Raw genomic sequence first — 27,879 nt, 5'->3', positions numbered from 1 at the left:
GACAGCGACAGCGACAGCGACAGCGACAGCGACAGCGACAGCGACAGCGACAGCGACAGCGACAGCGACAGCGACAGTGACAGTGGCAGTGGTAGTGGTAGTGTCACGACAAGTCTAGTGCTGATGGTGCTGAGTTACTACACGATAGGAATGCAACGAGTCCTGACATCAACACCAAAGATATCATATCACTTTTATGAAAAACACAGACAGTACCGTAACTCCAATGCTGCCGCTCATGACATACTGTAGCCTGGTCAGTCCGACGATCCAAAATCATCGTCCACCAATGCCCAATGCCCAATGCATCTCATCTCGTCTCATCCCAGCCTGCCCCATTGAATGCAATGCCATGTCATGCCACATCAGATCACCACAATCAACTCACTTCATCATCGGTTTCCGTCAAGAATTCCATAGCAATCCAATCGATCTTCAAACACTCAAACACTCAAACAAGTTCAGGAGTCAAGCTTGATCCCGTTGATACTCGACCCAGAAAACCAAAGCAACCCACAGCCAGTCCGTGTTGCTGCATTGCTTTGCCACTTGGATGACACCTGAAACCACAACCACCCACAATTCCATCATCCTAATACCGGCCAACACCTCAATCGTTGCATCAAACGCCTGATTATCCCCCAGGCATATTACCCAACAACCCAACCACCCACCCAACTTCACCAACACCAACACCAAATAAAAGACCGAGGTTCCTCCTCACTGAGAAGCTCATCGAGTCCAGCTCAACTGGTACTTCGCATACGCAATACCACCGCACAAGAGGAAAGCCGAAATCACCGGCGCCCGCACCGCCACCACAATCGCACCGGCCGTTACGCCCAGGAGGATGGCCGAGAGCGACCATTCTGGCGGCGGCGGATATGAGTCGTCAGGGCTGCATTGTTCGCTTGTCGGATAAGTATCGTTGACACGGCTTGTCTGATCGGGTGTTTTGGGATCGACGACTCCAGTGCCAGTGTTAGTGTCAGTGGGTCGTATCTCTTCAGTCTTGTTACTCTCACGAGCCTCCATTTCTGCGGTCTCCTTGCTGTTCAAAGATCCACTCTGCATATCGTTCTCGGCTTCTTTGCTCTGATCAATTTTGGGGTTATCGGTTCGCAACTCAGCCTGTAAGCGGATCTCAGCAACGTCATTGTCACTGGTACTGTGACTGTGGCTGACTGTTGTTGTTGATGATGCTGATTTCTGTTCCGACATGCTATCCCACACGGTTTCGAACTGGAGTAGCTTCAAGCTTTCTGGAGTGAGGGCGGCAGTGGTGTCTGCGACCAAAGTCGAGTCTTCATCAGCAGTATCCGGCTCTCCGGCCGCGGCGTCAAAGTCACACGGAGCGTCCTGATTGAGGACCTCTCGACCGGGAGTGAGGATGGCTGTTGGATTCACCTCGACCGTCCCGTCAAGTTCAAAGTCGCCCTTTGATGTTGATGGTACCGTTGATTCGACGGCCATCTCTGCCGAAGCATGGTGATCCTCTGCACGGTTTGCTGTCTCTGAAACATGACCGTCGATCAACTCCTCGCCATCTCTGCTGGCTTGTTCTTCTTCTACAGGCTGTTGAAACCCATCGAGCCCGTTCGCTTGAGTAGCTAATGTCTCGTTGCCAGAGCCTTGTTCAAATGTCCCTCCCTTTGACGCTTGCAAAGGTGTTTCACCATGTCCTGGTCCATGCGGTTGTTCATGTCCGGGTTCGAATGTCCGTCCATCCTCTCGGGGAAACAGGAAGACATGTAGCAGGCCTCCCTGGTCGTCGACATTGTGTGTACCACAGTCGGCGGATGTAGATTCATAATGGTCATCCAAGTGCAGTGCGAGACAGTCGCCGAGTCTGTCTACCTGACTGTTGTCACTGCCATGTTCATCTAGCTGACTGTGGTCGTGTCGGTCTTCCTGACTATAACCACTATCATGTTGATCACAGTCACAATCATCCTTTTTGACTCCATAGAAGTCTTGGTGCTGGTCCGCATGAGTGGCTTCATGAGCGGTCACCATGGGTCCATCATGTCTCGAGAATAAGTATACATGAGCGAGGTCGTCATACTCCTTGGTGTTCGCTGCGTGGACATCAGCCGCCGCCACCGAGTCGGTTCTGGGCACTTCGGACGAGTTTCTCGGGTCATTGGAGCCTGGCTGACGTTGGTATTGGAGTATGGTCACTTCATCAGACTCGTTGTGTTTGGCTGGTTCGAATTCTTCATCAAATTCGTGCTGCTTGTCTGTCTCGGCAGCTTTGAGAGATGGTCCGTCGTCTCGCGGGAACAGGAATACATGCAAGAGATCTCCATGTGCCTCTGCACCGACAATCTTTGGTTCATTCTCCACTTCGACTTCCAGCTCACGAGCTGCGACTGAGATATCCGGCTGTGCTTCATTTTGCTGGATTGATTCGTCTTCATGTTGTTGAGTGGATTCATCTTCATGTTGTCGAGTGGATTCATCGTCCGCAGAGGTATTTTCCAGGTCATTGTCGTCGTGTGGTGGCCCATCGTCTCGGGGGAAGAGGAACACATGCAAGAGATCGTCATACTCTTTGGGCGCAGATGATCTGATCAAGATAGCGGGTGCCTGTTCCACATCCTCGACAGCGCTGCCGGTTTCGCTCTCAAGACACTTTCCGACCAGGTCATGGTCTCCTACCGGTTGTCTCGTCGGATCCTCTGGAGTTGTCTCTTCGTCAAGAATATCTTTGACTCTCATGTCTTTGACGTGCGCATCTTGGGCTTCAATTTGTTCGAGAGGGTAATCAAAGTCGAATTCAAACTCAAGGCCCTCGTCGGCGGCATCGCCCTCAAACTGACAAACTCCGATCGTATGACATGGTTGAGTGATAGTGGGATGGTCAGAGTCATCTTTATCCTCCACGGCATACTCAGGACAGCAGCCAGCCAAAGACTCGTGTCCAGCAAGTCCACCGTTACTCTCATGAGCGTCAAGAGTCGTCCAGTGTTGTATGGCAACTTGATCTTTTGTATTTGGAGATCTCGCTGACTGAGTGTCAAGGCTCATTGGTCCATCAGGAGTAGTTTCTGTATTGTCCAGATCGACATCGATCACACAATCCTCATTGCACTCCGCCATGATGGTATTGACATTACCATCTTCATCGCTTGTCACCGAGCTAGCATGTGTGGTAGAAACCTCGCAGCTGGAATTGGGGGATCTCGGCGAGGTTGGAGTGTCTGTCTCTGGATCCTCGTGCCTCAACTTGTACGCTTGATCGTCCTGCTGGAGGAATAGCTGTGCAAGATTTTCATCAATGTCATGCGCGAACTTGACACAGACACGCCAGTAGAAAACTTTCTCGTATGCTTCGTGGGCTTGTTGGCGTTTGCAGGCTTTTCCGACCTGTTTCAGGTACCGCAGCACCATTCGCATGTTGTTGATGTAGCGTCGCTCGCCGGTCACGATCATCGGGGGCAGCACCGGTAGGCCCGTGAGACCGTCTGGAAGGCTCCGAACCAAGGACTCTGTACAGTAGCGGGTCGAATCGACGACCGGGAACAGTGCAAGTCGGTCCATTGCTGAGGACGCCATGGTAAGAGGTTTAGGTGATTTTCAACAGGGACTACGTTGCGTGAGGAAACAAGTCTAAATGGAGGCGATCACCTTCTTTCGTGCTTGATAGCAGAGGCTCAGTGGTTCGTGCTGGATGGAAGATGGTTGGTTGTTGTTGAGAAGGATGAGGCCTGTTTCACGTGTGGGATTGGGTGTATGTGTGTGGGAGAATGGGAGAAAAGGAAGAAAGGTTACATGAGTGCAGCAAAGAAGGTTGATATTGACGAAATACGGTTAAACATTGCAATGGGCAAGGTGCGCCAAGTATCTGCGGTGAATCTCAACGCGTTGGCTGAGAGATGAGGTCGAGCGTGAATAACGCAGGCGCAGGCTCCAGCACAAGCAACCAGTTCAATGAAGAAAGGCGTCAGGCAACGAGCGTGTCTGGTGTGAATCTCTTGCATTGTCACTATGGCCCACTTGTCAGAACCATGGCAATCTATCAAGCACATCTGCTGGGGGGCACTGATACTGTACCACCAGTCAACTCAGACTTGGTCCACTGATCGAGGCAGATGGCTCGCATTGCCAGCCATCTCGTCATCCGAGGCATCCTCTTCCAGTAAACATGCTTCGACAGACCGTCCATTGAGATCTTACCATGCCTTCTCCGTCAGTCTTGCCCCTAATTTCAGATGGTACCTGTACCCTAACATTTCAGTCCTATCAAGACAGATGGAAATGCAACTAACGTACTGAGATCCAGCTCTGTTCCATCCCGCCGTTTGAGCCACGGCCCAACAAAGTCTGCCATCAAGACGTTCACCTCTGCTGCGACGTCAATGCCTCGTAACATCAGCCCTGGAAGAGCCACGCCTGCAGTCCATATGTCAGTGCCTCATCTGTGAAGGGAAAGCTTGCCACGCAGGGCTGAGAACCTACCATCGACGACACCTCGAGAGTACTGGCAGTGCCAGAATTAGACCAAGATATATGTACGGTTGACCACTGCCCAGGCATAAGACCAGTCAATGGAACTTGTCGTCGTCAGTATGCCGAGCATGAGTGCGCTTTCGAGTTTTCCCTGGGTTGTATCATAGAGGACAAGCGGCAAAAAGATGCACCACCTGGAATACCTGGCAAAGTCCGGATATGGCGCAAACACAAGGAGACAAAGAATGGTGTCGGCGAAGAGCCGAGGCCGAGTCGCAAAGAGAACAATGGCCGCGGCAAGGACCGTGAGTACAATGCGCATTGTTGGCAATCCTACCGCGTCGCCCTCTTTGTCATAGTCCCCAAAGCTGATATCGTCGATTGGTCCAGCATAGGTCTTCCTCCAGAAGAGGGGCGGATCAGAGTTTGTTTCAAGCAGATCAGGGTTCGAGAAGTCGGAAGAATCGTCAAGCCATGATGGCGCGTGGACTCTACCGTATTGGTCGGTGGAGTGCATTGTGGGTGATATTTTGCTTTGGAACGGGTGGCTGGAACAGTTGGCTGAAACAGTTTGCTGGATGTGATCGCGGTCTCTTCCAGAGAGTGGAAGATGCACAGATCAGTGGAAAGGAAGAAGAGTCAAGGAGGGCAAGGGAAATCTGCGCTTTTAAATGCTGCATCGTCGTGAATGATCATTGGCAGTGTGGCAAACAGTGAGGCAGTCTTCCTGACAATTGAAAGAGGCAGTGGATGGGCGGGCACTGCCTAGACAAACTAGACGCACAGTAAGCAGAACAAGGCAAGGCAGCAAGATCGGTCAAGATTGAAACAAAACGTTTTGCGTTGAAGACAGTAACGTCTGTTTGCAGACAAGGAGAATTGTTTGGTGTGCTTATGTACAACTTCTTGATTGAACCCGCCTACATATCTTCGGAGGCGGTGGCACCGGTAATAATTTCCACCAACTCTCCCGTGATGACGGCCTGTCGGGTTCTGTTGTACAGAATAGAGTACTTGTTGATCATGTCACCAGCGTTCTTGGAAGCGTTCTAATTGGGAAATCGTTAGCATCAGACTAGACCACCCAATCCAAAGAGATACTTACATCCATGGCGTTTCGTCTCGCAGATTGCTCACAAGCGTGTCCTTCAGCAAGAGCCCAGTAAAGGGAGTTGGCCAGAGTGTACTCGCGAAGGTTGGCAAGGACCTCGTCATCAATCTCGAACGCAGCGAAGTTGGGTGATTCGGTGATGGCCTCTTCCGAGTATGCCTCGATGATAACTGGTTCGTAGCTTGTGGCGTTGATGAACTTGTTGTATAGGATCTTGATGCTCGCATACTCCTCCGGCAGCAAAACCAGCTGGTCTGCAATAGCCTGCGCGTCGGCGAATGTGGGAACATCTCTTCCCACGCCGGAGAAGCTCAAGACCACGTTGCTGCCATTGGACCGCCCGATTTGGGCCTTGGACTTCTCTCCAATCACCGCAATGTCCAGGCTGGCATCAGTCTCTAGGAGTCGGCGAGCATAACGCGACAACCCGGAGTGAATACCGCCACAGAGACCCTTGTCGGAGCTCGCAACAACCAGTAGGGACTTCTTCTCCGGCAACGGCTTCGTCTCGGCCTCCTCGAAAACTTGATTGGATGTCTGACCGTAGGTTCGCGAGTCGGTCATGGCCTTTTGAGCGCGGGTGAGTTTTGTGGAGGCGACGATTTTCATGGTCTTTGTGATTTTTTCGATGTTGCGGATCGACTTCAACCGACCTGGCGTCTCATTAGCGGAGTAAAAGGATTGGGGCTGGTGGTTGTACTCTCGATTTCTCGCAAGGTAGCATAGCCAGCAACCTGGGGCGCCGCCGCTCTGTGAATGAATTAGTATCGATTCCCACGAAGCCGATGAGATGGCTCAGATGAGCTCGGAAGGAGTGTGGTGGAGGGGACGGGGGCTCACCTGGCGAAGGCGGCATTGCCGGCGCTGAGGGCTGGTCTCACGGCTCTGGACAACATCATGGCGAGCTAGGCTGACCGTGAAGCTGTCAAGGAGCAATCTGGAGGGAGTTGACGATGCTGCAGGAGAGAGCAGAGAGGAGAATCACGGTGGTCGATGAAGCTGTGGTGCAACTCGCAAACGAGGTTCCGACGAAGCTCTGCCATTTCTGTCCCACTAGTCCCCATGCGGCACTAGCGCATGCTTTCGGGCGGCCGGCGCAGACGTTAAAGAGGCAAGAGGCAAGATGCCAGAGGAAGGCGCCCAACGCTCGGTCGCCCACTACTGCAGTGCAGAGGCCTGCGCCTAAGCCGCAGTGCAGCGCAAAGACTTTGAGGTTGTTGGTGGGCCGGCGCCCTCCTCGTCTCCTTCAGAAAGAGTGGTACTGCAACTATCGACGGCTGCCCTCACTCACTCTCTTTTCTTTGCTCTTCTATCTTTCCTTGACTACTAGTACTTTCACTTCGTTGCTCGGCTCTTTACCCCCACTGACTCCCGTCACCTTCGCCTCTTCTTTTCATTCTCCTTCACCCACCCGTCTCCCTCCTCATACCCCGTCAAGGTCAATATTTCGACGGCTCGACACGCGTTCGGGAGGTCGTTCCAATCCTTCGCCTCTTGGACACGTCCTGCATCACTTCGGCTCTCGGTTCTTCCACCTCTCCAGCTGCGACCGAGCCCATTGTCACGCGGCATCTCCTCTGATACGCGCATAATGGCCTCTTCGGACGATGACATGCCCCTCGCCGGGACGAGAAAGCTTAATGGCACAAACGGAGGTAGGTCGTGACCCGTCGAAGACTTGACCCGCGTTTGTTCTTCGCCCACTTCTTCTTCCAGCCCGATCCCTCCTGTCCTCACCGGTCACTGACTAGTCTTCTCTGCAGTCGTCCACTCTCTTTCCGAGAAGAAGATCCTTCCCACGGTCGACGCCGTAATGGATCGGCAGATTCCAACGAACGGGAAGGTCGTTCCCGGCATCTCGATGGCTAATGGTGATGTGAAAGTGGAAGATACGCCCATGAAAGACGTTGATGATCATCTCACCAACGGGGCCGCCCATGCTAAACGCAAGGTCCGAGACAGTCTCGCCCGACCCGACTATGCCGAGGCCGAAAGCAGCGATGACGATCTTCCGCTGGTATGCACTACTCAGGTCTACCTTGAGCGGTATCCAGGCTGATTAGAATGCAGAGCAAGAAAAGAAAGACCACGACCGCGCCGGCCGGGTCCGATTCTGACGACGCTCCTCTGATTGCCAAAGCAAGAGCGAACGGCAAGACCGTCACCAAGCCCCCCCGTGCGACTGCGGCACAGATTGGAGAGTCGTCAGATTCCGACGTCCCGTTGGGGAAGAAATTGGTACGACAGAAACAAAAGATAGAGAAAGCTGCCGAGAAAGAGGCCAAGCAGATCCGCAAGGACGAAAAGAAAGAGAGCCAGAAACCGAACAAGAAAGCGCCAGCGGCAAAGAAGGTCAAGAAGGAGGAGTCCACCGACGACGACAAACCTCTGGCCAAACGGGCCCAAGCAGTAGTCAAGGGCAAAAAGGTCAAGGCGGAATCCTCGACGCCGGTGAAAAAGTCCACCTCCAAATCCGTCAAGAAGGAGGAAACTGTCGATCCCGAGGACGAAGAGGAAGAAGAGGATGATGTCAAATGGTGGGAAGATCCCACCAAGGGCGATGGAACCAACAAATGGGAGACATTGCAGCACAACGGAGTGATTTTTCCGCCGCCTTACCAACCACTTCCGGTGCACGTCAAAATGAAATACGACGGTGTTCCCATCTCCCTGCATCCAGACGCCGAGGAGGTGGCCGGGTTCTTCGGGAGCATGCTCAACTCGACGCACAACGTGGAGAACCCCACGTTCCAGAAGAACTTTTTCGATGACTTCAAAGCGATCCTGAAGAAGACGGGCGGGGCGACCAGCAGTAAAACGGGTGAAAAGGTTGACATCAAGGACTTCCGCAAGTGCGATTTTAGACCCATCTTCGACCACTACGACGCGGAGAGGCAGGCCAAAAAAGCATTGCCCCCGGCGGAAAAGAAAGCCCTCAAGGCCGCCAAGGACGAAGCCGAAGCTCCCTACTTGTACTGCGTCTGGGATGGCAAGAAGCAGAAGGTTGGCAACTTCCGTGTCGAACCTCCCGGGCTGTTTCGCGGGCGAGGCGAACATCCCAAGACGGGCAAAGTCAAGACCAGGGTGATGCCAGAACAAGTCACTCTCAACATCGGCAAAGAGGCCACCGTTCCTCCGCCTCCGGCAGGTCACAAATGGAAGGAGATCAAACACGACAAACAAGGAACATGGCTCGCCATGTGGCAGGAGAACATCAACGGCAACTACAAGTATGTCATGCTTGCGGCCAATTCCGACATCAAGGGCCAGAGCGATTACAAAAAGTTCGAAAAGGCTCGCGAACTGAAGAAGCACATCGACCGGATCCGCAAAGACTATCGGAAGGACCTCAAATCTGAACTCATGGCCGACCGACAAAAAGCCACCGCCATGTACCTGATTGATCAATTCGCCCTTCGAGCCGGGAACGAGAAGGGCGAGGATGAGGCCGAGACGGTCGGTTGTTGTTCGCTGAAGTACGAACATATCACGTTGCGTGCTCCCAGCACCGTCATCTTCGACTTTCTCGGCAAAGACAGCATTCGGTTCCACGAAGAATTCGAAGTCGACCCCCAAGTCTTCAAGAACCTCAAGATTTTCAAGAAGCCTCCGAAGAAAGAAGGTGACGATATTTTCGACCGCCTGACGACGACCCAACTCAACAATCATCTCAAGAACTACATGCCCGGACTGACCGCGAAGGTATTTCGTACCTACAATGCGTCCTTCACCATGTCGCGGCTGTTGAGTGAGATGAAGTCCGAGGGCACCATCCCTGAAAAGATCAAGGACTACAACGACGCCAACCGGAAGGTGGCCATTCTTTGCAATCACAAGCGAACGGTCGCCGCCAGCCACGTCAACCAGATGGAGAAGTTGGGTGACCGGCTGAAAGGTCTCAAGTACCAGCAATGGCGCCTGAAGCAGATGATGCTCGACGTCGATCCGAAGATCAAGAAGAAGAAGGGAGCTGAGTTCTTCGAACTGCCAGATGATTTGGACGAGGCATGGATACAGGAACATCAAGCATTCCTGGTGGAAGAACAAAGAAACAAGATCATCAAGAAATTTGAGAAGGAGAACGAGAAGCTGCAGGCCGAGGGTGAGAAACCGATGAAGCAAAAAGAGCTCGACGAACGTCTAGACGTGGTCAAGGAGCTTGAGAAGAAGTTCAAAAAGGAAAACAAGACCAAGAAGATCGAAGCGGAGGGCAAATCCCCGTCGATTGAGAAGCTGGAGGAGAATATCATCAAGTTTGATGCCAGGATCGCCACCATGTCCGTCCAAGTGGAGGACAAAGAGAACAATAAAGAGGTGGCTTTGGGGACGTCCAAGATCGTAAGTCTTGATCGGTGTGCCGTCGCCAATCCAGATTACTGACCTCATGTGAACAGAACTACATTGATCCACGGTTGACCGTGGTCTTCTGCAAGAAGTTCAACCTGCCGATCGAGAAGTTGTTCTCCAAGACCCTGCGCGAGAAATTCGAATGGGCTATCAAGTCGGTCGATGAGAACTGGACTTTCTAGGCCACCTCGCTGGACGCGGACGACGTTAAGCAGGGATCCAGAAGGAGCTGAAGTTATCTACATTGTGTGGTCGGCCTGAAAAGGGAAGCTTGTGCCGGACCACGATCTTGAAGATCTTGATGCAATTTCGTCCATCTTTCCCGCGCCGAGAGAGCCACCGTGCATTCACGATTAGGGCAGGACCGCACGAACGATATGGCAGAGTGAGCACCGTCGAGGCGGGACACCTGTCCAGCCTGGGTCTTGGACGTTGTTCTCGTTCCTGGATGAGTACTTCCGACTCGATCGAGGATGCATGGACACAAGCACCAGTGCAGGGCAGCATTTGGCGGTCGTTCAGCCCCGCCGACCTGGGAGGGGACCTGAGATTCGCATGTGAGCATTTGGAGCACGACATTTTTGGCAGCGTAGCATTCATTGCTTTTGCATAGCATAGCCATGGCATGATAGAGACAGATTTCAAGCTAGAGCCCAAGCTAGACACAACGCAACACAAAGACCAGATTTTAAGACTTATATGTAGTGTACGGAGTACGGAGTACTTTGTACACATTCGACTCACTTGCAGAGGGAGGATCGGGATTGTACGTGTGCTGCAAGCACCTTGGCTGTCGTACTTGTATGTATCTGTATTCTGTCCTGCGTCCTGCAGAACCCCTTACCTATCTTACCTACCTACTAACCTGCCTACCTCCCTACCTACCTCATACATCAACGCTCGACCAACCTCACACCTACTTAGGCATTACCTGGTGCCTGCAAGTCCGGTGCTACACAAGCGAGTCGCCTCGGTCGCCTTCCGAGCGGCCCCCATCCTGCCTTAGCCCTCATGCCGCAAGACGCCACAAAGTATCCGTACAGCCTCCTAAGCCCCAGCTGAATCTGCGGGAGGCTGAGAATGGCGCTACAGTACCCTGGTCGTGTGGCCTTAAGAACCCCAAGACTTTGGCCAGGATGGGAACCATCCTCTGGCGCATCCAACCTCAGCTGGCTGCCACCTTGTTCAGGGTCAAGCACTCTTCGTCCCTCCCAGTTCCCGATTTACCATCGATGCCGATGCCCGTACTATCTCATGTGGTCGCTCAATGTGTAGCTACAGGCCCCGTGTCATAAGCCTCATCAAGAGAGGGCGACGGGAGGACACCAGCTTAGAGAGCTTGGAAGGACCGCCGTCAACGCCAGACGCCAGACCACCCCACACTTATAGTGAGTGCTCTGAGAGCAAGAAGCTCTACAATCATGGGTCGATCCGATTATTCGAGCTCTACAGATACTATAGAGTTTATGAAGCCAAGGCCGCCATCCAGGGTGAGACAGCCCCGCGAGGCCCGCGAGGAGCGTGAACATTACTACGATGTTGACGATTACTCGGACTCGGACTCCGACTTGATCGACGTTCGCCGCTTGACGAGGGCAGAGCCCTACGTCAAACCCGATAATGCCATCGAGGTTGATCTTCAGAACACTGCCAATAGCTCAACTTTCAACGCCCAAGCACCAGCGCGACAGACCACCGAGAACAGGCTAGACAGACTGATCCAGATCCGTCAGCGTCATCATTTCGAATCCATTGAATGGCGTAAGATCCTGAGCGTTCGCCGGTACGTGAACCAGGACGCCAGGGAAACCGCCTTGGTCCAATCCCAGATGTCCACGGCTGGCGGAGGAAAAGACGATTTCCAGTTCCCGTGGATGTAGGTTGCCTCCTCCGCTGACGATTGGGAGAAAGAATGACCTTGGTATCCGGCAGACACTTGAAAGCCCAACATCCACAGCTGCATGATTTCCAAGTAAGCCGGGCCATACTGACTCCTGGTCAAGGCCCGTCCTGACGCAATCCAGAATTTCGTAGCCACCCTAGATTCGGTGGATCCCGACGAGCGCAGCCTTGCCACCGTCTTGTTGAAGAAGATTGCTGAAGAGCACGTACAGAGTCATTCCTGGGGAAAGTTTCTGGAAGGCCGGGTCGACCGATGTGACGGCCACACGGGGGCGGCGCCCGACAAATGGGCAATCTTTCTGTCCGTCCATCACCTGCATGCCGGCCCACGACCTCGCGGTCATTCGGTTGCGCCGGATTCGCATCCTCCGCGCACCCTGTTCGAGTACCACTACAAGGACCAGGAGAACACGGCGGAGCGGGATGCAAAGCAGATCATGCGCCGGGCGTCCCGATCGGACGAGATTCTTCACGTGCACAACTTGTGGCTGTTGCTGCTGAGTTCAGGTAGGGATCTCGCCTCGCTGTCTCTCTCTGCCTTTGTTACCTCGTGGTAACGCTGTTTCGCAGGAACCCTCATCACGAGCTCCCCCGATCCAGTGGATGATTACCTCGGGACATCTGTGCTCGTCGAAGACATCACCAACCAATCCGCGAAGGGGGAGCTCCAGATTATTCGCTTTTTTGATCCCACAGACCGACAATTCTTCGTACCTTCGGCGCACTGCGAAACCTGGTTTGTACGAAGAGGCTCCAACATGCTCTCAAGATCCTCTGTCCGCTGACCTTGTTCACAGGCCATGATGGACAAGGTAGTCGGCCTGTGTGGCAGCACATACGGCGAGGCCCCTGAAAGATATCATGTCAGCGACATCAACGGGATTGAAGTCACTGCTCCGGACTGGCAACAGTTTCTCGCCAGCCAGGACAGCTTTTGCGCTACTGTGCGCATATCTCTCGTCTCGCTTGCTCCACCGCCACCTCCAGATGTATCGGAGGCTTTCGGTCGAGACTCTGTTGCGAATATCACTCGCCATGACGGCCGAGTTCTCGTTAAACGTTATAGGGATGACGAATTCCCTAGCTACCGAAAATGGAGATATAGACCGCGCCGAGACAGCAGCGGATCCCGTTATGGGGTCGAGGCTAGGCCTGACAAGGAGAGTAGGGAGGAGATTGAAAAGAAGAACAAGGAGATCGAACGTGAGGTGGCAAGCGTTCTCCGACCTGGCCATGATCCGACAATAGACCCAGGTGCAGATGCCCCTGAGAATGCGACGAGCCCTTTGTCGCGAACAGCCACCGGAGAACTTGAATACCAGCCCATGTATTCTCATGACCGAACAGAGTCCCCTATCCCAATGGACACAACGGCCCAGAAGTCTCATACCCAGTCTCATACCCAGTGGTCACGGACTCCTCCAGTTCCGCGGAGTGGCAGAAGGACTGCTGACTCTCTGGGCCCAGTCATGAGACGTACGAGCTCGGCCTACGTCGAGGTTCGAGGACAGCAGCGCGAGGACAACGCACTCGCGTTAGTCCCATACACACACAGAGGACGTCGAAGCAGATCGAGGGAGCCAGGTGCGGTGTCCCGCAGATCGACCAGCCGGGTGGACTGTCGGATCGCTCCACGGCGCCCTACGGAGTCGACGGTTGACGTAGATCGGGACCGCGATCAGCTTGCCCTCGTGCGTGGAGACATGAGAACCAGAGAGGAGCGCGAGCAAGCGATCAAGCGACGGCGTGAGAACTCGACATATCGAATTGACTTCCTTCCCCATATCATCACCAACCAGGCGCCTCCTGCGACCTAATTTGATCACATTTTTTACTTGCCCGAAGCCGTCTTCAATGCTGCAACCGGCCCCACGGTCGAGGGTCAAGGCCCCAACACCATGTTAGGGGCCCAGCCAGGAGAGCGAACGCAAACGTCGCCCGGCGAGCAGGTGCAAGGCTCTTCCGCCCAGTCGACGGCAGCCGAGCAAGTGCACAGTGACGCACCCAGAACTCGGGAGCCACTGTGGAAAACTGGACAAGACAGAAGGAGGCTGGCAGAATCCCCGCCGCCTCCAGTATTCCTTTGGCAAACTAAGACTGCCCCTGCGGCTCCCGCTGCCGCTGAGGGTGGTGCTGCGGCTGCACTCAGCAGTCAAGACATTGCGGTCAAATACCAACACGACTTGCAAGTACTCAATCTGATACTCGGGCAAATCCATTTGACTCTAAGCCAAGGCGACCGAATCAGCGGCGATGCCGTGCCGATGCTCCAAGAGAAGGAGGCTCCCATATACAAACTCCTTCAAGAGTGCTCGATAGATGTGGCCCAGGCGGCCTTTGCTCAGATATATGGCCGAGACCATGCGCCAGAATCCGACCAGGATCCCGCCTCATCTGACATCACCGCGAGAATTGGACTGTGCTTGGAGATCCTGAAGGACCTGATGGGCTTTTTCCTCCCCCCGGATTACCCGTCCATAGTTCTCAAGAAGTTCTGGGGCGGCGTTGCTATGTGGCTGCAGGTACGTATCGTTTCCGCCTAGAGGAGATGTGCCGCTGACTCGACTTGTCCGCACCAGAGACTCGAACAAATGCTCTCCGCTGCGTCGGGGGAAAGCCCCCTGGTCCCCAGGCCAGGTCGTTCCGAGCTGCCGCCTGATGCATTCTATGTTGTAAATGTCGAGTTGGCTCCGCGAAAACCACAGAACCCGGCACTCAAGCTTCCCGATCCCTTGCTGGAGCATTGTAAGGACTGCAGCCGTCGGCGCCCCCATCTCAGCATGGACAAAGCCATCTCCCATCTTCGCCAGGTCCACTTCCAGAATGTAGAGGTGACGGGTGAAGAACTCCAGGAATGGGTGCGGAAAGGAGACGGGGTAGACCGCTTTCAATTGCAGTGTGATGCGAAGCGGCTGGGCGACACGGTGTTGGATCATTGTACCCATCTACGGGTGTTGAAGAACGAAGTCATTGCCGGGGTCTGCGCCAGTGGGAAGTTCGACTCTGCCGTCTACCGGTTGCCGAACGGGCTGGTGCGGGCCTTTGAGCGGATCCTGACGATGATGACTTACTCCGGGTACGCCGCCTCACTGACATTACAGGCGTACCAAGAGTCTCCCGAGCGGTTCGGCAGGTTCTTCGAATCGACTCACCAGAATCACATCGTCGAACTCGGGTACGCCGCCGAGGCAGCCTTTGACGAAGCCAAGAGCAACCTGATGCTGATGAGTCGTGTCAACGAATACTCGAATAGCATCCAATACGACACGGTAGGGCCGGAGTATATGGTGTTGTTGTTGCTGGCCGACCTCCGGGACAGAGGATCCAAACGCCATCCACTCAATCTGCCGGCACTCTATCGAAAGGAGCTTAGCAGGCTGGTAAGCAGAAATTCCTCCCAATCCATTATTTTGCCCTTGATTCCCGACTGACCCACCGAAATCAGAGGTTTGAAGTCGAAAACCACCCCCGGCGTCGCCTGCTTCAAGAGATTCGGATGCTGGAGACCGAGGTCTTGGCCGTATCGGACAGCAGGCGGGATTGCGACAATATTTTGCATGACTTGGGTACGATGTTGGATCCACAGGGCTTCAAGAAGACGACCACAACCCGAAGGACGCTTTACCACAAGTTTGAATGGGAACTCCTCAGCAAGACATGGCGGGACGAACAGCAGGCTCGACGGGAGGTCGGCCATCTCATGGCCGAGATCCCCCAGCTCTGCAGCCAACTGACGCAGGCGGTGGAGATCCAACAGGAAGACCACGGCAAGGCGATCCTGGTCTTCACCATTGTGACGATTGTCTTTCTGCCCATGTCGTTTGTGACGGGTTTCATGGGCATGAACACGGCCGACATGCGCAACCTGGAATCCGGCCAGTGGGTGTTCTGGGCCGCCGCCATGCCGCTGACGTTTGTCGTCGTGGCATGCACCGTGTGGATCGGGTACCACGGTGAATCGCTGAGCCGGTGGCTGTGGATGTGGCAGACAAACCGGACGCTGCGGCAGCATCGAGACTCTCGAGGTGAAGCGGCGGCAACAGCGAAAATGCAGGGGTTGGGGAAGCGCGGTGGCAGTGACAAGGAGGAGGAGGAGGAGCAGACAACCAATATGACGGCCAAGTCGATGGCAACGGCGACGGCGACGGAGACGGCGACCTCAACCTCAGCCTTAGCTCAGCTGCGTGGATGGAGAGCGGCGAGACAGACACGGAAAGCAGGGTCTGCCGGAGGTCATGTCAATTTCGACGTCTAGAGCAGATGTAACAGCGATCCAAACGGTCTAGAGCAGTTGTAGCAGTGATCCAAAAACCGTTGTTATCATCAGTTTGTGTGCTCGGCAGTGCAGTGAAGTGAGCATGAGGGTGGTGCCTTTGCCTTTGTTTGTCTCTGTTTTGCGCTCGTACTCGTTGTATATACTCTATAGTAATAGTATATACTTCCGTACAAAGGCACACCACAATACAATAGACCCAGTACAGTCAGAATATAGTAGATGTGATGTTCGTGGTAGGTAGTACTCCGTACCTTAGTTAGATATATTTCAGCTCCCCCTTACCCTTACAGAATACAATACGACGATGGCACGAAGCAAAGCAAAGCACCTGTGTATGGTTTGGTGCCTGTGGAATATCAATGTCTTGCTCTTGCTCTTGCTCTTGCTCTTGCTCTTGCTCTTGCTCTTGCTCTTGCTCTTGCTCTTGCTCTTGCTACCCTCTTCTCTACCAGACTTGGACGACACAACATGACACCACCACACGACACCACACAGAGAGATTCTTGACTCTGAGTCAGCCAACACAACAACACGGACAACAGGAACAACAAACCCCGTCATCAGACAGCCCAAACTGCACCTGGCAGTCTGGGGCCCGGTCATCTGATTTCAGCTAATTACCTACATATGTGTACGGAGCCCTTACTAGCCACCCTACCCTACCCTACCATACCATGCTCTCCTCTCCTCTCCTCTGCTCGCCTCATCACAAACACAACCAGAATTGAAAAAAAAAGTAACACAAATCAGATGAACAAGGAGATTCGTCAGAAGGCGCGCGTCAATGATCGTCGATGCAAGAGTGGGAACTGGAATCAAGGGGGTCTCGTAGTCGCAATGTTCCAACGCGAGTTCAGTCTCGGTAGAGATGGACGATGGAAAATGCTCCCTTTGATGTTTGGATGTTTGGATGGATGGGTGGAAAATGGTCGTGGTCGAGGTCGTGCATGAGCACCCGCCGATTCGCGCCGACTTGCCAACGCTTCACCTTTCTCCCAAACATAATTGCCAGTCATTCTTCCTTTTCCCTACACCTGGAGGTGTTTCCCTTCTAATATCCCCCCATCCTCGACCCTGGCTCGATGCGAGCACCAGTCCCCTTGGAGGGACAAACATAAGCAACCTGGTACCATCTGTGCTGTCTTCACCCTATGGGGTCCTTGTGGATTATTTCCGGCGGAGGAATCTGTCCATAAACTGTGTAACAAAAACGCAAAACCCCGTGGACCGGTCGAACACGAAAAAAACAGTCGCTACCTGGAGCGGCAATTTGTACGGACACGGGCAGAAATAGGCCGGCGTGTCTCAGGAAAACATGTCTTGAAGAGTGAAATTCGTGGTCTGATGGCCGAGACATGGGTGGTGGGTGACCCGCCGCAAAAGATTGAAGGCGGAAGGTAAGTCGGATCGTCAATATGGCCATGTGTGGCATGTCCTGGCGTGAGCCCGTATCTCTCTCTGTACACTGGAGATGAACAAACGAAATCCATCAAAGATCAAGCTTCGAAGGGAAAAGGAAAACCCCCTGCCGAGCCGAATAGACAATGAATCCACAGTCGTCACCCAAAGTCACAAACGCTTGCTAAAGTGGCAGACCTCCTCGAGATGCAGGACAAAGGAAAGACCAAGGAAACGAAGGTCCGGGTAGTTGGCAGGAAGGATCCGGCTCAACCCAGATCCGCCTCGCCATCATCATCCTCGTCCTCGTCTGCACTCTCACTGGCCACCTTGGATTTCTTGATGGGGGTGCCATGGTCATGATCGATAGCCTTTCTCTTGGTGCCGGAGCTGGCGTGTTCCGTCTTCTTGATGGCCGGAGTGCCATTTTCGCCCCCTTTGTGGTCAGCCTTTTCCAAGGCTGCAACTTCGTCAGCCGTCAAGAAGCGTCCGCCGGGTCCACGGGGTCGGCGCATGGCGTGATTGTGACGAGACTCGTGCAGGTACGGCTTACGCCCCTTGGAAGTCAATCGGAGTTGCTCTTCGAGTTTCTGGCGGGCCACGCGTCGTTTTAGAATGCGGTGGAACTGCTTTGCGTTGACGTACAACGGAGACTCCTCCGCCCCTCCGGCGACGATCTCCTCTTGTGGCGCCTGGACGGGCTGTTGGGCAGGCATGGTGGGAGGGACGGATTGCCGGGGGATGTTGTGGTTCAGGGCCGGCTGGGAAACTTGGCCGTGAGGGCTGGTTGTGAGGTGTTGGCTCATGCGTCTTTGTTGACCCAGTTGACTCGCCTGAGGGATGCCCACGGTGGACGACAACGGCGGCATTTGACCTATTGTCCACTGTTAGCACATAATATCGATCCAGCGGTTGAGGGTCGACCAACCTGACGCGGCGGCCGTAGCCATCGCCGCAGCCTGAGTAGGCGATATTCCATAACCTTGGGCCATGCTCGCGCTTACGCCATACGGCGGATAGCCCATCCCAGCCGGCTGCGGTTGATAGTGGTTTTGGGTTTGAGACGGCAGGATGGGAGAGGCCTGGTTCGGGTTGTGCTGCTGCAAATGCGATTGAGGCCCGGAAGGAGACTGGAGAGCACCGGGACCAGCCGTCCCGGGAGACGTCTGATAACCGCCCTGCAGGTGGGGATGTTGGGTGTGTTGTTGGTATTGCGGAGGGTATTCCATCTTGAGGACAGACTATGATGAAGCTTGAAACTGGCTCAAGCTGAAATTGACGCAAGGGCTGCAGAAGAGAGAGGTTCGCGGCCCAGAGGTGCTCGCTGGGTTGCCGCAGGTGTCGCGCGTGCGGAAGACGCAGGACTCCGGAGGCTAAGCTGGGCAGTAAAAAGCTCGCGGGAGCGTAAGGTGACGGCCGAGACACGCGCTCGGGGGGGCTGTTGTGCCTGGGGACGCCGTGAAAGGGCGCCTGGACTCTCTGATAGGAGGGTCTAAGGGACGGTAGGTCGGAGGTGAGAAGGCTGGTCCCTTGCGCGAGTAGCTAGTGCAGCTCTCGTGGGTCACTGGATCAGCGTCGACACACCAATACTGACTTGGACGGCAGTGGAAGGGCAGATGTGCGATTTGGGAGCTGGAAAGTCTGGAACGATTGACCAACGGTCCACTATATCGACAAAAAGATGGTCAACAAATGAGGCGAGATCGTGCACAGCCAGCTTTCGTCAGGTGTTGGAGGCCGGTCCCAGTCGCCTCAGATTGGGCTCCTTTGCAGGAAACAGGCTGGGGTTCTACGCGTAGCGTAGCGCTTTGATGAGTTGTCACTTCTCGCGGCCGCGGACAGTCGCGCCGTGGGATGACGATGCCTAACCCGACGTCACTCGATTGAGTGTTGTCTCTGTCCAGCTCTTGCGACCGATGCTCTGCGATCGCGACCTGGTTGACGTTGACGTTTTGGGTCGCGGGCACTGACGCTTTCGAGAAGCTTGATCTCGTGCGCGCCGTTGGATTGGATTGGGTTTCTGGAGATGGCGGCGAACAATGGGGAATGATTCGAGCGCGGCACGGAAGCGGACTGGACGTGCGATTCGAATGCTCACTACGTAGAAGGACAAGTTGTATCAGTATTGGCCCCGAGCAAAGAAAAAGGCGGTCATTGGAGGGAAGGTCGAGGGGAAAGGATCACGTAGCAATCATTGGAGGCGCAGGGTACTGATGCGCTGGCATGTCATGCAACTCACCAGTTAGTCCGTCCCACACTGAGGGAACCCCGAGCTGAGGGATCTATTGGCGTCGAGCGTGTTGCTTGGAAGGGCCAGCGTCTATGCCCAAGATGAAGCAACGGTCGGGTCGAACTACAAGTCAACCTCGCGGGTTCGTTGCAGGCGCAATGTTGCTGGACGGCAACGAGGATGAGGTACGGAGTACAGCTGATGCGCGTTGATGCCGAGGGATCAGTCAGATAGAAGGCAGGCGACGACGACGCGCACAGGAGTTGTGCAGTGTGCGGTGGTTGGAAGTAAGGTCGATCGAGGTTGTTGGGCGGATGGTGGAAGAGCCGCGGGAACAGCTGGAATTGCGGTCGGGATACTCGGTTGGGCGGTTGCGGTAGTGTGTGATGGTGGGCTTGACCACGTTGGCGGTGAGAAAAGGCGGCGGGGGAGTTTGCATGCGATCAGGGCAGAGGGGACGGGGAGAGATGCAGCCGGGAGCAGGGATTGCTCTACTTTGCTCTGCTGTGCCGTGTGTGCTGCTGCGCTGGTCGGGTGCTGATGATGATGGACTGCAGGCGATCCTAGCTGAGGCGAGGCGATGACGGGCGACGCGCCGCACACTTTTCCGAGCTCGCTTCGAAATTTTCTCTCTGACGTCGACGGTGTGTTTGCTGTCTGAGACGCGGCGAGGCTCGAGGCTCGAGGCTGTTGAGGTTGATGCGACGGCGTTGCGAGTGGTCGTTTGTGTCTCGCGGGGGACGGTGATAGGTGGTGATTGTTTACCAGGAGCGTGGATCTTGGGACGAGGCAGTCGAATCAAGTTCGCAATGGCTGGTGGCGGGCGGCGGAGGAGGAGGGCGCTGGGGGAGCTGGGAGGTGATTCGGTGTGCAGCAGCAGCCTCACGGGTTGGGTTGTCCTTGTCACAGACCCACGTGAGCAGAGAGACAAAGCACAAGCGACAGGCTCGCCGTTCGATGTCTTGCGCTGGGTGGCCTGAGTGGATGGGAGAGGTAGGAGAGGTAACTGGTCGAAGAGAGCTGGATGCGAAATGCGAAAGCGAGGTGATTGGGCCAGGGAGCAGAAAACGAAACGGTGGGCGATTGGGCGGAGGGATGGGAAGGGGAAGAAGAAGTGAGAAATAAGAAGGGGAATGAATCAGACTGGACGGCGGGCGAGGGCGGGCGCAGGCTGCCCACTGGCGTTGCACTGGCAAGACGCCAGAGATCAGTCGGTGGAGACGCGCGGGTGCAGGTGAAAAGATCAGACCGCCGAATACGGATACCGTAGTAATTGCTGAGTACCACCTAGTACGGCTGCGCAGGCACGCTTGACGGCCCTGGGCCTAGTGGCGAGTAGACCGTGCACTAGGACAGCTAGCAGCACTTGTCATGTGCAACCGGCCAACCACTAGGGCTATCTGAACACTAGATTGTATACTAGAGAATGCTACAGTGGTACGGAATCCTCTTACCCTAAACAATACCGTAACTTCCATACCATACCACCTACAGGCTACAGCTGAGGCACTGCCGTAGTGCGTATCCGTACTCCGTACAGCGTACGCACCAACTCCGTAATAAATCATAATGCATGTCGCTTACTGTAGCTCAACAACCTGGCGCCGATGACATGACGCCACGCCGCGAACTTGAACAACAGAAGCACCGAAGCACAGAACTCTGAACATCCTTCTGCCTGCTCTCCTCGCTCCTCGCTCCTCGCTTCTACTCGTACGTGCCATCTCAACCCCAACCTCCTCCCACAGCCCTGCTGCCCGCCTCGTGACCTGCCACGGCCTCTAAACCGGTTTCGGCCTTCTCCTCCGTCTCCGTCTCGATCTCGATTCTCAACGGCATGAGCGTGTTGCTAAAATTAATCCTCTCTCGTGAAACAAGTCCAGCTGTGCGCACTGCGCGGGCATTAGCACAGCACCAGCATCGGATCAAAGTGCAGCAGAAACATAGTGCAATAAGCACCTAGTAGTAGGTAGTTAGAGTACGGATACCTTACAGCTTGAACAGTGAGACCTGTCGAGGTCAACTGTTGTCACCCAGCTGAGTTGCGCCCAGCGTCCGTATCAGGTGACTTGTCTGCGGCTCTCGCAAACCATCACATCACAAGTTACGACTCCGTGTACTCGTATCTTCTCTTCATCTCACCGAAGGATTTTCGCGAAGCTTAAGGCCCTGCAGGCGTGTTACATCTTCATGCATGCAACAGCCGACGCTACAGGCCGATCCCACGGCTCATCCCAACATCAACATCGTCATCCACTACCAGCGGTACCCGCTCGAACGCGACAAGTCCGAGTCCGGTCAGGTTTGAAGAAACAGCCCCCGGTTCCGAAGAAAGCCTTTTGTCCTCCGTACTGACGTGACTAATGTTCTTCAGCGCAACCTTTTGCCAATTCCAGCCAGCCACCAAAACACGCAAACCTGCCATCCATCCGACCACCCTCCGCATCTGCCTCTTCACCTCTCTACCACCACACAGCCCTGCTCGGTTTCCAAGCCACACGCCAGAAGCCAAACACCAAATGCCCCAGAGTCATCTCATCCTTTGCAACGTCTACACCGTAGGGCACTCCATCCCCTGTCAGCAAACCGCAGGGTAGGCTCCACTCCCTACTCTCTCTCCGCCTACTCCGTACACCTGCACGGCCATCCTGTTGGCTCCTGAAGTTCTGTTCGGCAAAAGAAACATCAAACTTGACAGCAACCGCCCCCGGCTGCGCCGTCACAATGATAGATCCGTACCACTAAAGAGGCTAAAGCTCCCATCACGGCCATCCACGGGCCAATGATACCTCTCGTCAACAGGCGAGTCGCTAAAGAGGATGATCCCGTCTCCGTCTCATCCTAACGAGGTGCTCCGTACGCGCCGCCGAAGCCAGATTTTCCTATGAGGTGCCCAATGATAACCTGTAAGGGCACGAAAAACGTTGTTGGTCCGGGCATTTTCTTCCCCCCTTGAACATGCTGATTTGTCCTGTGCGGCCTGAATTTTCTGATTTGCTTAGCACCCCCTGGACCCCCGATAATCATGAAACAACCGGACGGCGCGGGGGACATCACCTGCCACAGCCACAGAAACAAATGCTGCAACCCCTGGCACCGGACCTCGAGTCACGAGTGCGTCAGGCTGATGGCGGCTGTACGGAGTAGGGAGGCATCCCACGAATACCTTTACTACAGCAGGCTGTTCAACTCTTTTTACTCCAGCCTGCGTCAAACCTATGCAAATTAGGGTATTCGTCTAGTGTCCGTAGCTGCTCATAAGTCATGCCCAAGGCCCCTTAGCCCTCTGCAGCCTCGCAGAATGAATGGCATCTCGAGCCCTCTATCCGTCATCCAGGCACGCATTTGCTGAATTCATGCATGCCGTGTCCTCGTAGGAATAAAAACCCACCCACGCATTTCCGGCTGGTCGTGGTCGTGATTCATTCACTCAGAACTGCTCTCAGCATCGTCAAAAAGGCTTCTCGCAACTTCAAAATCTCCGTGACTTCAGGCTTGACCGGCTCGCCCGCACTGCGTCGGAGTCGGTCTTGTGCCTTCTTCCTTCTCCGCCGCTCCGCCTGGATCGGGTCCAAGTCGTCTTCGGCCTCTTCCTCGTCCGTGTCCTGCTCGTCCTCGTCGTCTGACATCTGGAGTTCTAGGAGATCCGTCTGCGCCACCGCCGTTAGTGATCTGAACGCCGTCGGGCAGGAGCATCGACACTTACCTCGTGCAGGCCGAAATCACTGCTCTTGAACGACGCCATGCCTGGCAACCCCTCCACCGGACTCGTCCCTTCGGCCGCCATCTTCTGCCGGGTCTTGTCGTTGTGCCATTTCTTCCGAGCTTCTTGCCACTTGATCAGCGCGTTGATCTCGCGGATGCCCTCCTGCTTGTCGATCAACCCCATGTCCAGGGCTCCCTGGAAGATGGCATTCATGTCCAATTTCCCTCCCTTAGGCCCTTGCCGCAGAAAGTCCAAGATGCCTTCGATCCACTCCATCAAGGCCGTGAACAGACCGTTGTCGTGGATATGAACCTCGTGGATGAACTTGTACAAATTGTGCTCATGCCGGGCACACACGTCGATGAAGATCTGCACCGTCTGGTTGGGGTCCGCCGACACATCTTGCCGCTGCGCCAACTCCACCGTCTTGATGACGTCGTCGGCAAATTGGGCAAAGTCGGTGATGCTGCTGTACACGTTGGCGGATTTGTAAACCCGGATCAGGGGTTCGTAGAAGATGGTGAAGAGGTCGCGGAACAGTTGCAGCGTCGTCGGTTCTTCGATCATTTGAGCCATCATGGCTTTGTCCCGTTGCCGGGTCATCAGCTTGAGGAGCTGCTTGAGATGAGAAAACGTCTCGGCTCCCTGCTTAAGCTCCTCGTCGGGACTTTCCACGGCACTGTTCCAGGCAACCCACGCATTGAACACGCGCTGGATCTGCGACGGGCTCAATTCAGGCTCGAACTTCTCCGAGCGGAGGATGGCTACCACAATGTCCACATCCTCACTTTGGGCTTCCTGTCGCACCAGAGTCTTGGTCTCTTCCGAACTGCTAACGAACGCGTTGATCTTGTTGGTGAGAACGGGATCGGCAATCTTCGAGACCAGGTCGTCGATCGATCGCTGGAACTGTCGAACTCCGTCTGCCAGGGTCAGGGCAAAGATGCGTTGCAAGAGCGATCGCGCACCGAATGGCTGGGCTAAGAACAGGTCCAACACCCCCGACATGACGGCCGCCGGGTTCGCGATCCGGATGACGTTCTTCAACATCGTATACGGAAGTAGAGAATGGATGCGCTTCGCTTGGGCAAACAATTCCGGCGAATTGTCCTCGGCCAGAAACAGATGGTAGATGGTGGCGGCCACCTCGATCCTCAACCACTCTGCAAATTTCCGGTATTCAGGACTGAGATCTTCCAGCTTGTCCTTGTTGCGAATTTCCCCAAACAGTTTGGTGAGGCCGTTGCTCTCAACGATGTCCCGCCGGAATTGCTCCATGTAGATGTCAAGCTCGGCAGCTCGTTGCCGAGCAATCTCATAGAACCGTTTTTGTTCCTCCAGGCGCCGTGCATCCATACCTTTCCGCCGGTCAATGTCCTCAAGCTCCTCCTCGTTCAGAGTCACCGGCTGCATGGTCAGGAATTCGGCCGTGGCTTTGGACTCGGCGATCTGGGGATTCTGCAGTAGAGTCCGGAGGAAAGCTCGGAGGGAGACCCGTTGGTCTTCGCGATGGAGTCGAACGGGGTTCGGACTAACACTTCGGTCTCTGGAGACGCTGGATCGTGGGGACGTCCGACTCCTCGGTGAGCCCATCCCGAGACCCGCGCTGAGAGACAGGCTGGACTTGCCACGTCGATGTCCAGGGGCCAGATTCTTTCCCGAGCTCGCCTCCTCCGAGACACTGGCCAGGGTAGAGACAGAAGATTCCGAGGAAGCATCGTCGTCCCCTGCAGACATGGTGGAGAAGGTCGACGACTTGTTTTTCCTCGGCAGGGGTGGGAGCACCTTGCCGGGCATCTCAGTGCGCAATCTTTTGTGCAATCTGGCGAATTGCCCATATCTTCTCCCCACGTAGAACTCGGGCTGATCGGGCCGCTTGACGCGGATCAAGAACTCGGCGTGCTTGTGGTAGCGAACGGTGCGCTTGACCGAGGTGAATCTGACCCCGGCAACGTTGACGTCCCAGCCGTTGATGAAGTTTCCTTCAGGTATGTTGACCAGGAGGCCTTGTTCGTTGGCGCCTCGCTCCACCACTTCCATCTCGGCGAACCGGATTCTTTCTTCGTACCCCGAAGCCGTGGGTATTCCAGACACCATCATCAGCTCGACCAATTTTTCACATTTGGTGGCCAACTTGCGCCGCTTGGTCTCCTCCAGGCGGTCCTCGGACGACGAAATGTACTTGCTGGCAAACGACTCGAGGAAAATCTGGACCTTGTCCTGCCAGAATTCCTTCTCTTTGGCCTTGTCGAGGAATGGAAAGTTTCGCACATGATTGACAAAGATGAAGCGGAGGATAGGCAGTTCGGAGTCGGTGGGTGAGACTTCGCCATATTCCGAACGGAAAGGTGCGCCGAAGCGCTGGAGGGCGGTTGGGTTGTTCAGCTCTTGGATCTCGGTATGGACTTGTCTTGCAATGAGCTCTCGCTTCAGATAATGCTCTTGCTTGCCCGTCAGCAACTGTCCTGGAGGAGGAATCGATTCGTGCGTCGACGGGGAACGGTCGATAGTGATGATGGGGATTGTGACCTCTCCATTGGTCGCGACTTTCTGCGCCGGGGTCGATGTCTCGGTCGACATCGCTGGAGACATTGAGAGGGAGAGAACAGAGAAGGGCGCAGAGGCTCAGGTACCCATATCTAAGGTACGGGGGGCGGCCTGAAAAGTTGGAGAGCCTTGGAAGGGTCACACGTTACGTGGCCTGGGTCGCACAAGCATGTCATGGGTCCGGGGCATTGCAAGGATAATAGTCAACTAGACTTCAAATTAGATCTAATGCTGCATGGAGGAAGCTAGATAATATGGCTGGCGGAGGGCGGAGGGCCACCAGGGTTCAACTGGGACACTGGTGGTTACTTGGTTCAAGGTTGACAGGTCGACAAGATGACTGCGTCATGCGGCAAAGCCACTGGTGACACCCACTCTGTACCAGGCAACAAGGCCAACTGCAGAGTCTAGGGAGTATGCCCCTTGGCCTTGTGGCTGGTGACGCGAACTGCGGTGGATCACTGCCACCTGCGACCGCCATTGAGCCACTGGCCTTCTAAGCCCTTCCCCCTTCACAACACATACACCAGCTTTTGCCCGCTGACTTTGTCGTGCCTGAGCAGATGGAGTCCGTCAAACACGTTCTCCAGTCCCTTGCCCACCTTGTGCGGATGGACCTTCAACCGACCCTGTTGCAATAAAGCCTCCACCTCGGTGACCCAGTTCTTGGCGAATTCGAAATCAGCGGTGCTGGCCGGCAGCGAATAGCCAGCCCTCTCGATGGGTTCCCCCATTGCGGTATACCCCAGGGAGTCGGTTGCTTTGACATCGTCCCGCGGGAACTTGACGGGCAAGAGGGAGCCATATCTGCCTCCCGGCGCGATGACCTCGGCGGAGAGCTGGGCACTCGCCGGAAGTGATATGGTGTCCCAGACATAGTGGAGGTCATTGTTGGTGAACTGCTTGATCTGCGAGGCGACATCGGGGTCCTTATAGTCAAAGGCGGCGACTGCGCCCAGTGACTTGACCAGGTCAAAATTGCGAGAGGAGCAGGTGGTGATGGGCGTGTACCCGGCGCTGGTTATCAGGTCAGCAGTCAGCAGGCAGCATCGACAACGAGACACGCGGAGGGTCAAACTCACAGCTTTGCGAACTGAATCCCCAAAGTCCCTGTTGCTGAGCTCCCCCCGTAGATGAGGATGAACTCTCCCTTGGTCGTGGGTTGACTCGGCCGCTGCAGACCCATTTTCTGGAACAGGCCTTGCCCACAGGTGATGACGCCCACCCCCAGAGTGGCCGCCTCTTCAAAGGACAGACTGTCCGGAATACGTATCGCCACATCAGCCTTGACGGCAATCCTTTCGGCGAAAGATCCGTCTTCCGGCTGCAGATTATTGCCTCCATTGGCGAACCCGGCAATACGGTCGCCCACCTTCCACTGTTTGGAGTATCCAGTGCCGGTCTCGGCGACGACGCCGGCAAAGTCGCAGCCTGACAGACTGCCTTTGGTGTTGATGAAGTCAATGTGTTTCCAGTCGGTGGGGTTCAGCGCAACGGCCTTCACGTCGACGAGCACATACCCCGGCCGGAGTTTGGGGAATGGCCGATCTACGAGCGATGCCTTTCCAGGCTCGCCCTGCATAACGATGGCTTTCATGGCGACGGCGGTGGCGGTGGTTTGGTGGGAGTCGCGAAGAGACCGGACAAAATGAAGGGATGGCTATAGGTAGATCGCAAAGGGGGAAAACCTCGACACCGGCATCTACTGCTCTATACTGGGTATACACGATTGTTACTAGGTAGATGCCTCGGTGTGCCCAGGTGCCGCCGTCTAATTTATATACTATTACTACTTACCCAAATAAGGTAGGTGTAACCAACTATGTTATCAATATATCTATATCAAAAAACGGGGACTCTCCTCAGGTGATTCGGCCGTAATGAGCTCGTGGCAAACTGGCCAACTACAC

At 54.9% G+C, this 27,879-nt stretch overlaps 9 protein-coding genes across 9 annotated transcripts; 3 read left to right on the top strand and 6 right to left on the bottom strand.

The window, feature by feature from the left end:
• Positions 1–732: 732 nt before the first annotated feature.
• Positions 733–3,543, bottom strand: A1O3_09108 (uncharacterized protein; the record flags this gene model as incomplete). Its single annotated transcript, XM_007739204.1, has 1 exon — positions 733–3,543. One exon carries the CDS (start codon positions 3,541–3,543, stop codon positions 733–735), a length of 2,811 nt encoding a protein of 936 aa, XP_007737394.1.
• Positions 3,544–4,498: 955 nt separating this feature from the next.
• Positions 4,499–4,969, bottom strand: A1O3_09107 (uncharacterized protein; the record flags this gene model as incomplete). Its single annotated transcript, XM_007739203.1, has 1 exon — positions 4,499–4,969. One exon carries the CDS (start codon positions 4,967–4,969, stop codon positions 4,499–4,501), a length of 471 nt encoding a protein of 156 aa, XP_007737393.1.
• A 403-nt stretch (positions 4,970–5,372) lies between these two features.
• On the bottom strand, positions 5,373–6,462 carry A1O3_09106 (ATP synthase F1, gamma subunit; the record flags this gene model as incomplete). The annotated part of the gene is made up of 4 exons (XM_007739202.1): positions 5,373–5,501; positions 5,558–6,216; positions 6,264–6,313; positions 6,404–6,462. The coding sequence occupies 4 exons, from the start codon at positions 6,460–6,462 to the stop codon at positions 5,373–5,375; spliced, it is 897 nt and encodes a 298-aa protein (XP_007737392.1).
• Positions 6,463–7,154: 692 nt separating this feature from the next.
• On the top strand, positions 7,155–10,092 carry A1O3_09105 (DNA topoisomerase I; the record flags this gene model as incomplete). The annotated part of the gene is made up of 4 exons (XM_007739201.1): positions 7,155–7,218; positions 7,327–7,580; positions 7,634–9,901; positions 9,958–10,092. The coding sequence occupies 4 exons, from the start codon at positions 7,155–7,157 to the stop codon at positions 10,090–10,092; spliced, it is 2,721 nt and encodes a 906-aa protein (XP_007737391.1).
• A 1,239-nt stretch (positions 10,093–11,331) lies between these two features.
• Positions 11,332–13,629, top strand: A1O3_09104 (uncharacterized protein; the record flags this gene model as incomplete). Its single annotated transcript, XM_007739200.1, has 5 exons — positions 11,332–11,786; positions 11,843–11,882; positions 11,935–12,319; positions 12,383–12,552; positions 12,610–13,629. The coding sequence occupies 5 exons, from the start codon at positions 11,332–11,334 to the stop codon at positions 13,627–13,629; spliced, it is 2,070 nt and encodes a 689-aa protein (XP_007737390.1).
• Positions 13,630–13,710: 81 nt separating this feature from the next.
• On the top strand, positions 13,711–16,067 carry A1O3_09103 (uncharacterized protein; the record flags this gene model as incomplete). Its single annotated transcript, XM_007739199.1, has 3 exons — positions 13,711–14,334; positions 14,392–15,192; positions 15,258–16,067. 3 exons carry the CDS (start codon positions 13,711–13,713, stop codon positions 16,065–16,067), a joined length of 2,235 nt encoding a protein of 744 aa, XP_007737389.1.
• A 1,688-nt stretch (positions 16,068–17,755) lies between these two features.
• Positions 17,756–18,715, bottom strand: A1O3_09102 (nuclear transcription factor Y, alpha; the record flags this gene model as incomplete). Its single annotated transcript, XM_007739198.1, has 2 exons — positions 17,756–18,360; positions 18,415–18,715. 2 exons carry the CDS (start codon positions 18,713–18,715, stop codon positions 17,756–17,758), a joined length of 906 nt encoding a protein of 301 aa, XP_007737388.1.
• A 4,423-nt stretch (positions 18,716–23,138) lies between these two features.
• Positions 23,139–26,002, bottom strand: A1O3_09101 (succinate dehydrogenase (ubiquinone) flavoprotein subunit; the record flags this gene model as incomplete). The annotated part of the gene is made up of 2 exons (XM_007739197.1): positions 23,139–23,366; positions 23,423–26,002. The coding sequence occupies 2 exons, from the start codon at positions 26,000–26,002 to the stop codon at positions 23,139–23,141; spliced, it is 2,808 nt and encodes a 935-aa protein (XP_007737387.1).
• A 479-nt stretch (positions 26,003–26,481) lies between these two features.
• On the bottom strand, positions 26,482–27,566 carry A1O3_09100 (uncharacterized protein; the record flags this gene model as incomplete). Its single annotated transcript, XM_007739196.1, has 2 exons — positions 26,482–26,986; positions 27,052–27,566. 2 exons carry the CDS (start codon positions 27,564–27,566, stop codon positions 26,482–26,484), a joined length of 1,020 nt encoding a protein of 339 aa, XP_007737386.1.
• Between the last annotated feature and the right edge of the window lie 313 nt (positions 27,567–27,879).

The sequence above is a fragment of the Capronia epimyces genome, assembly GCF_000585565.1.
Source record: "Capronia epimyces CBS 606.96 chromosome Unknown aczIQ-supercont1.9, whole genome shotgun sequence".
Lineage (NCBI taxonomy): Eukaryota > Fungi > Ascomycota > Eurotiomycetes > Chaetothyriales > Herpotrichiellaceae > Capronia > Capronia epimyces.
The sequence above is the reverse complement of the archived record's forward strand: the minus strand, read 5'-3'. Positions and strand labels throughout refer to the sequence as shown.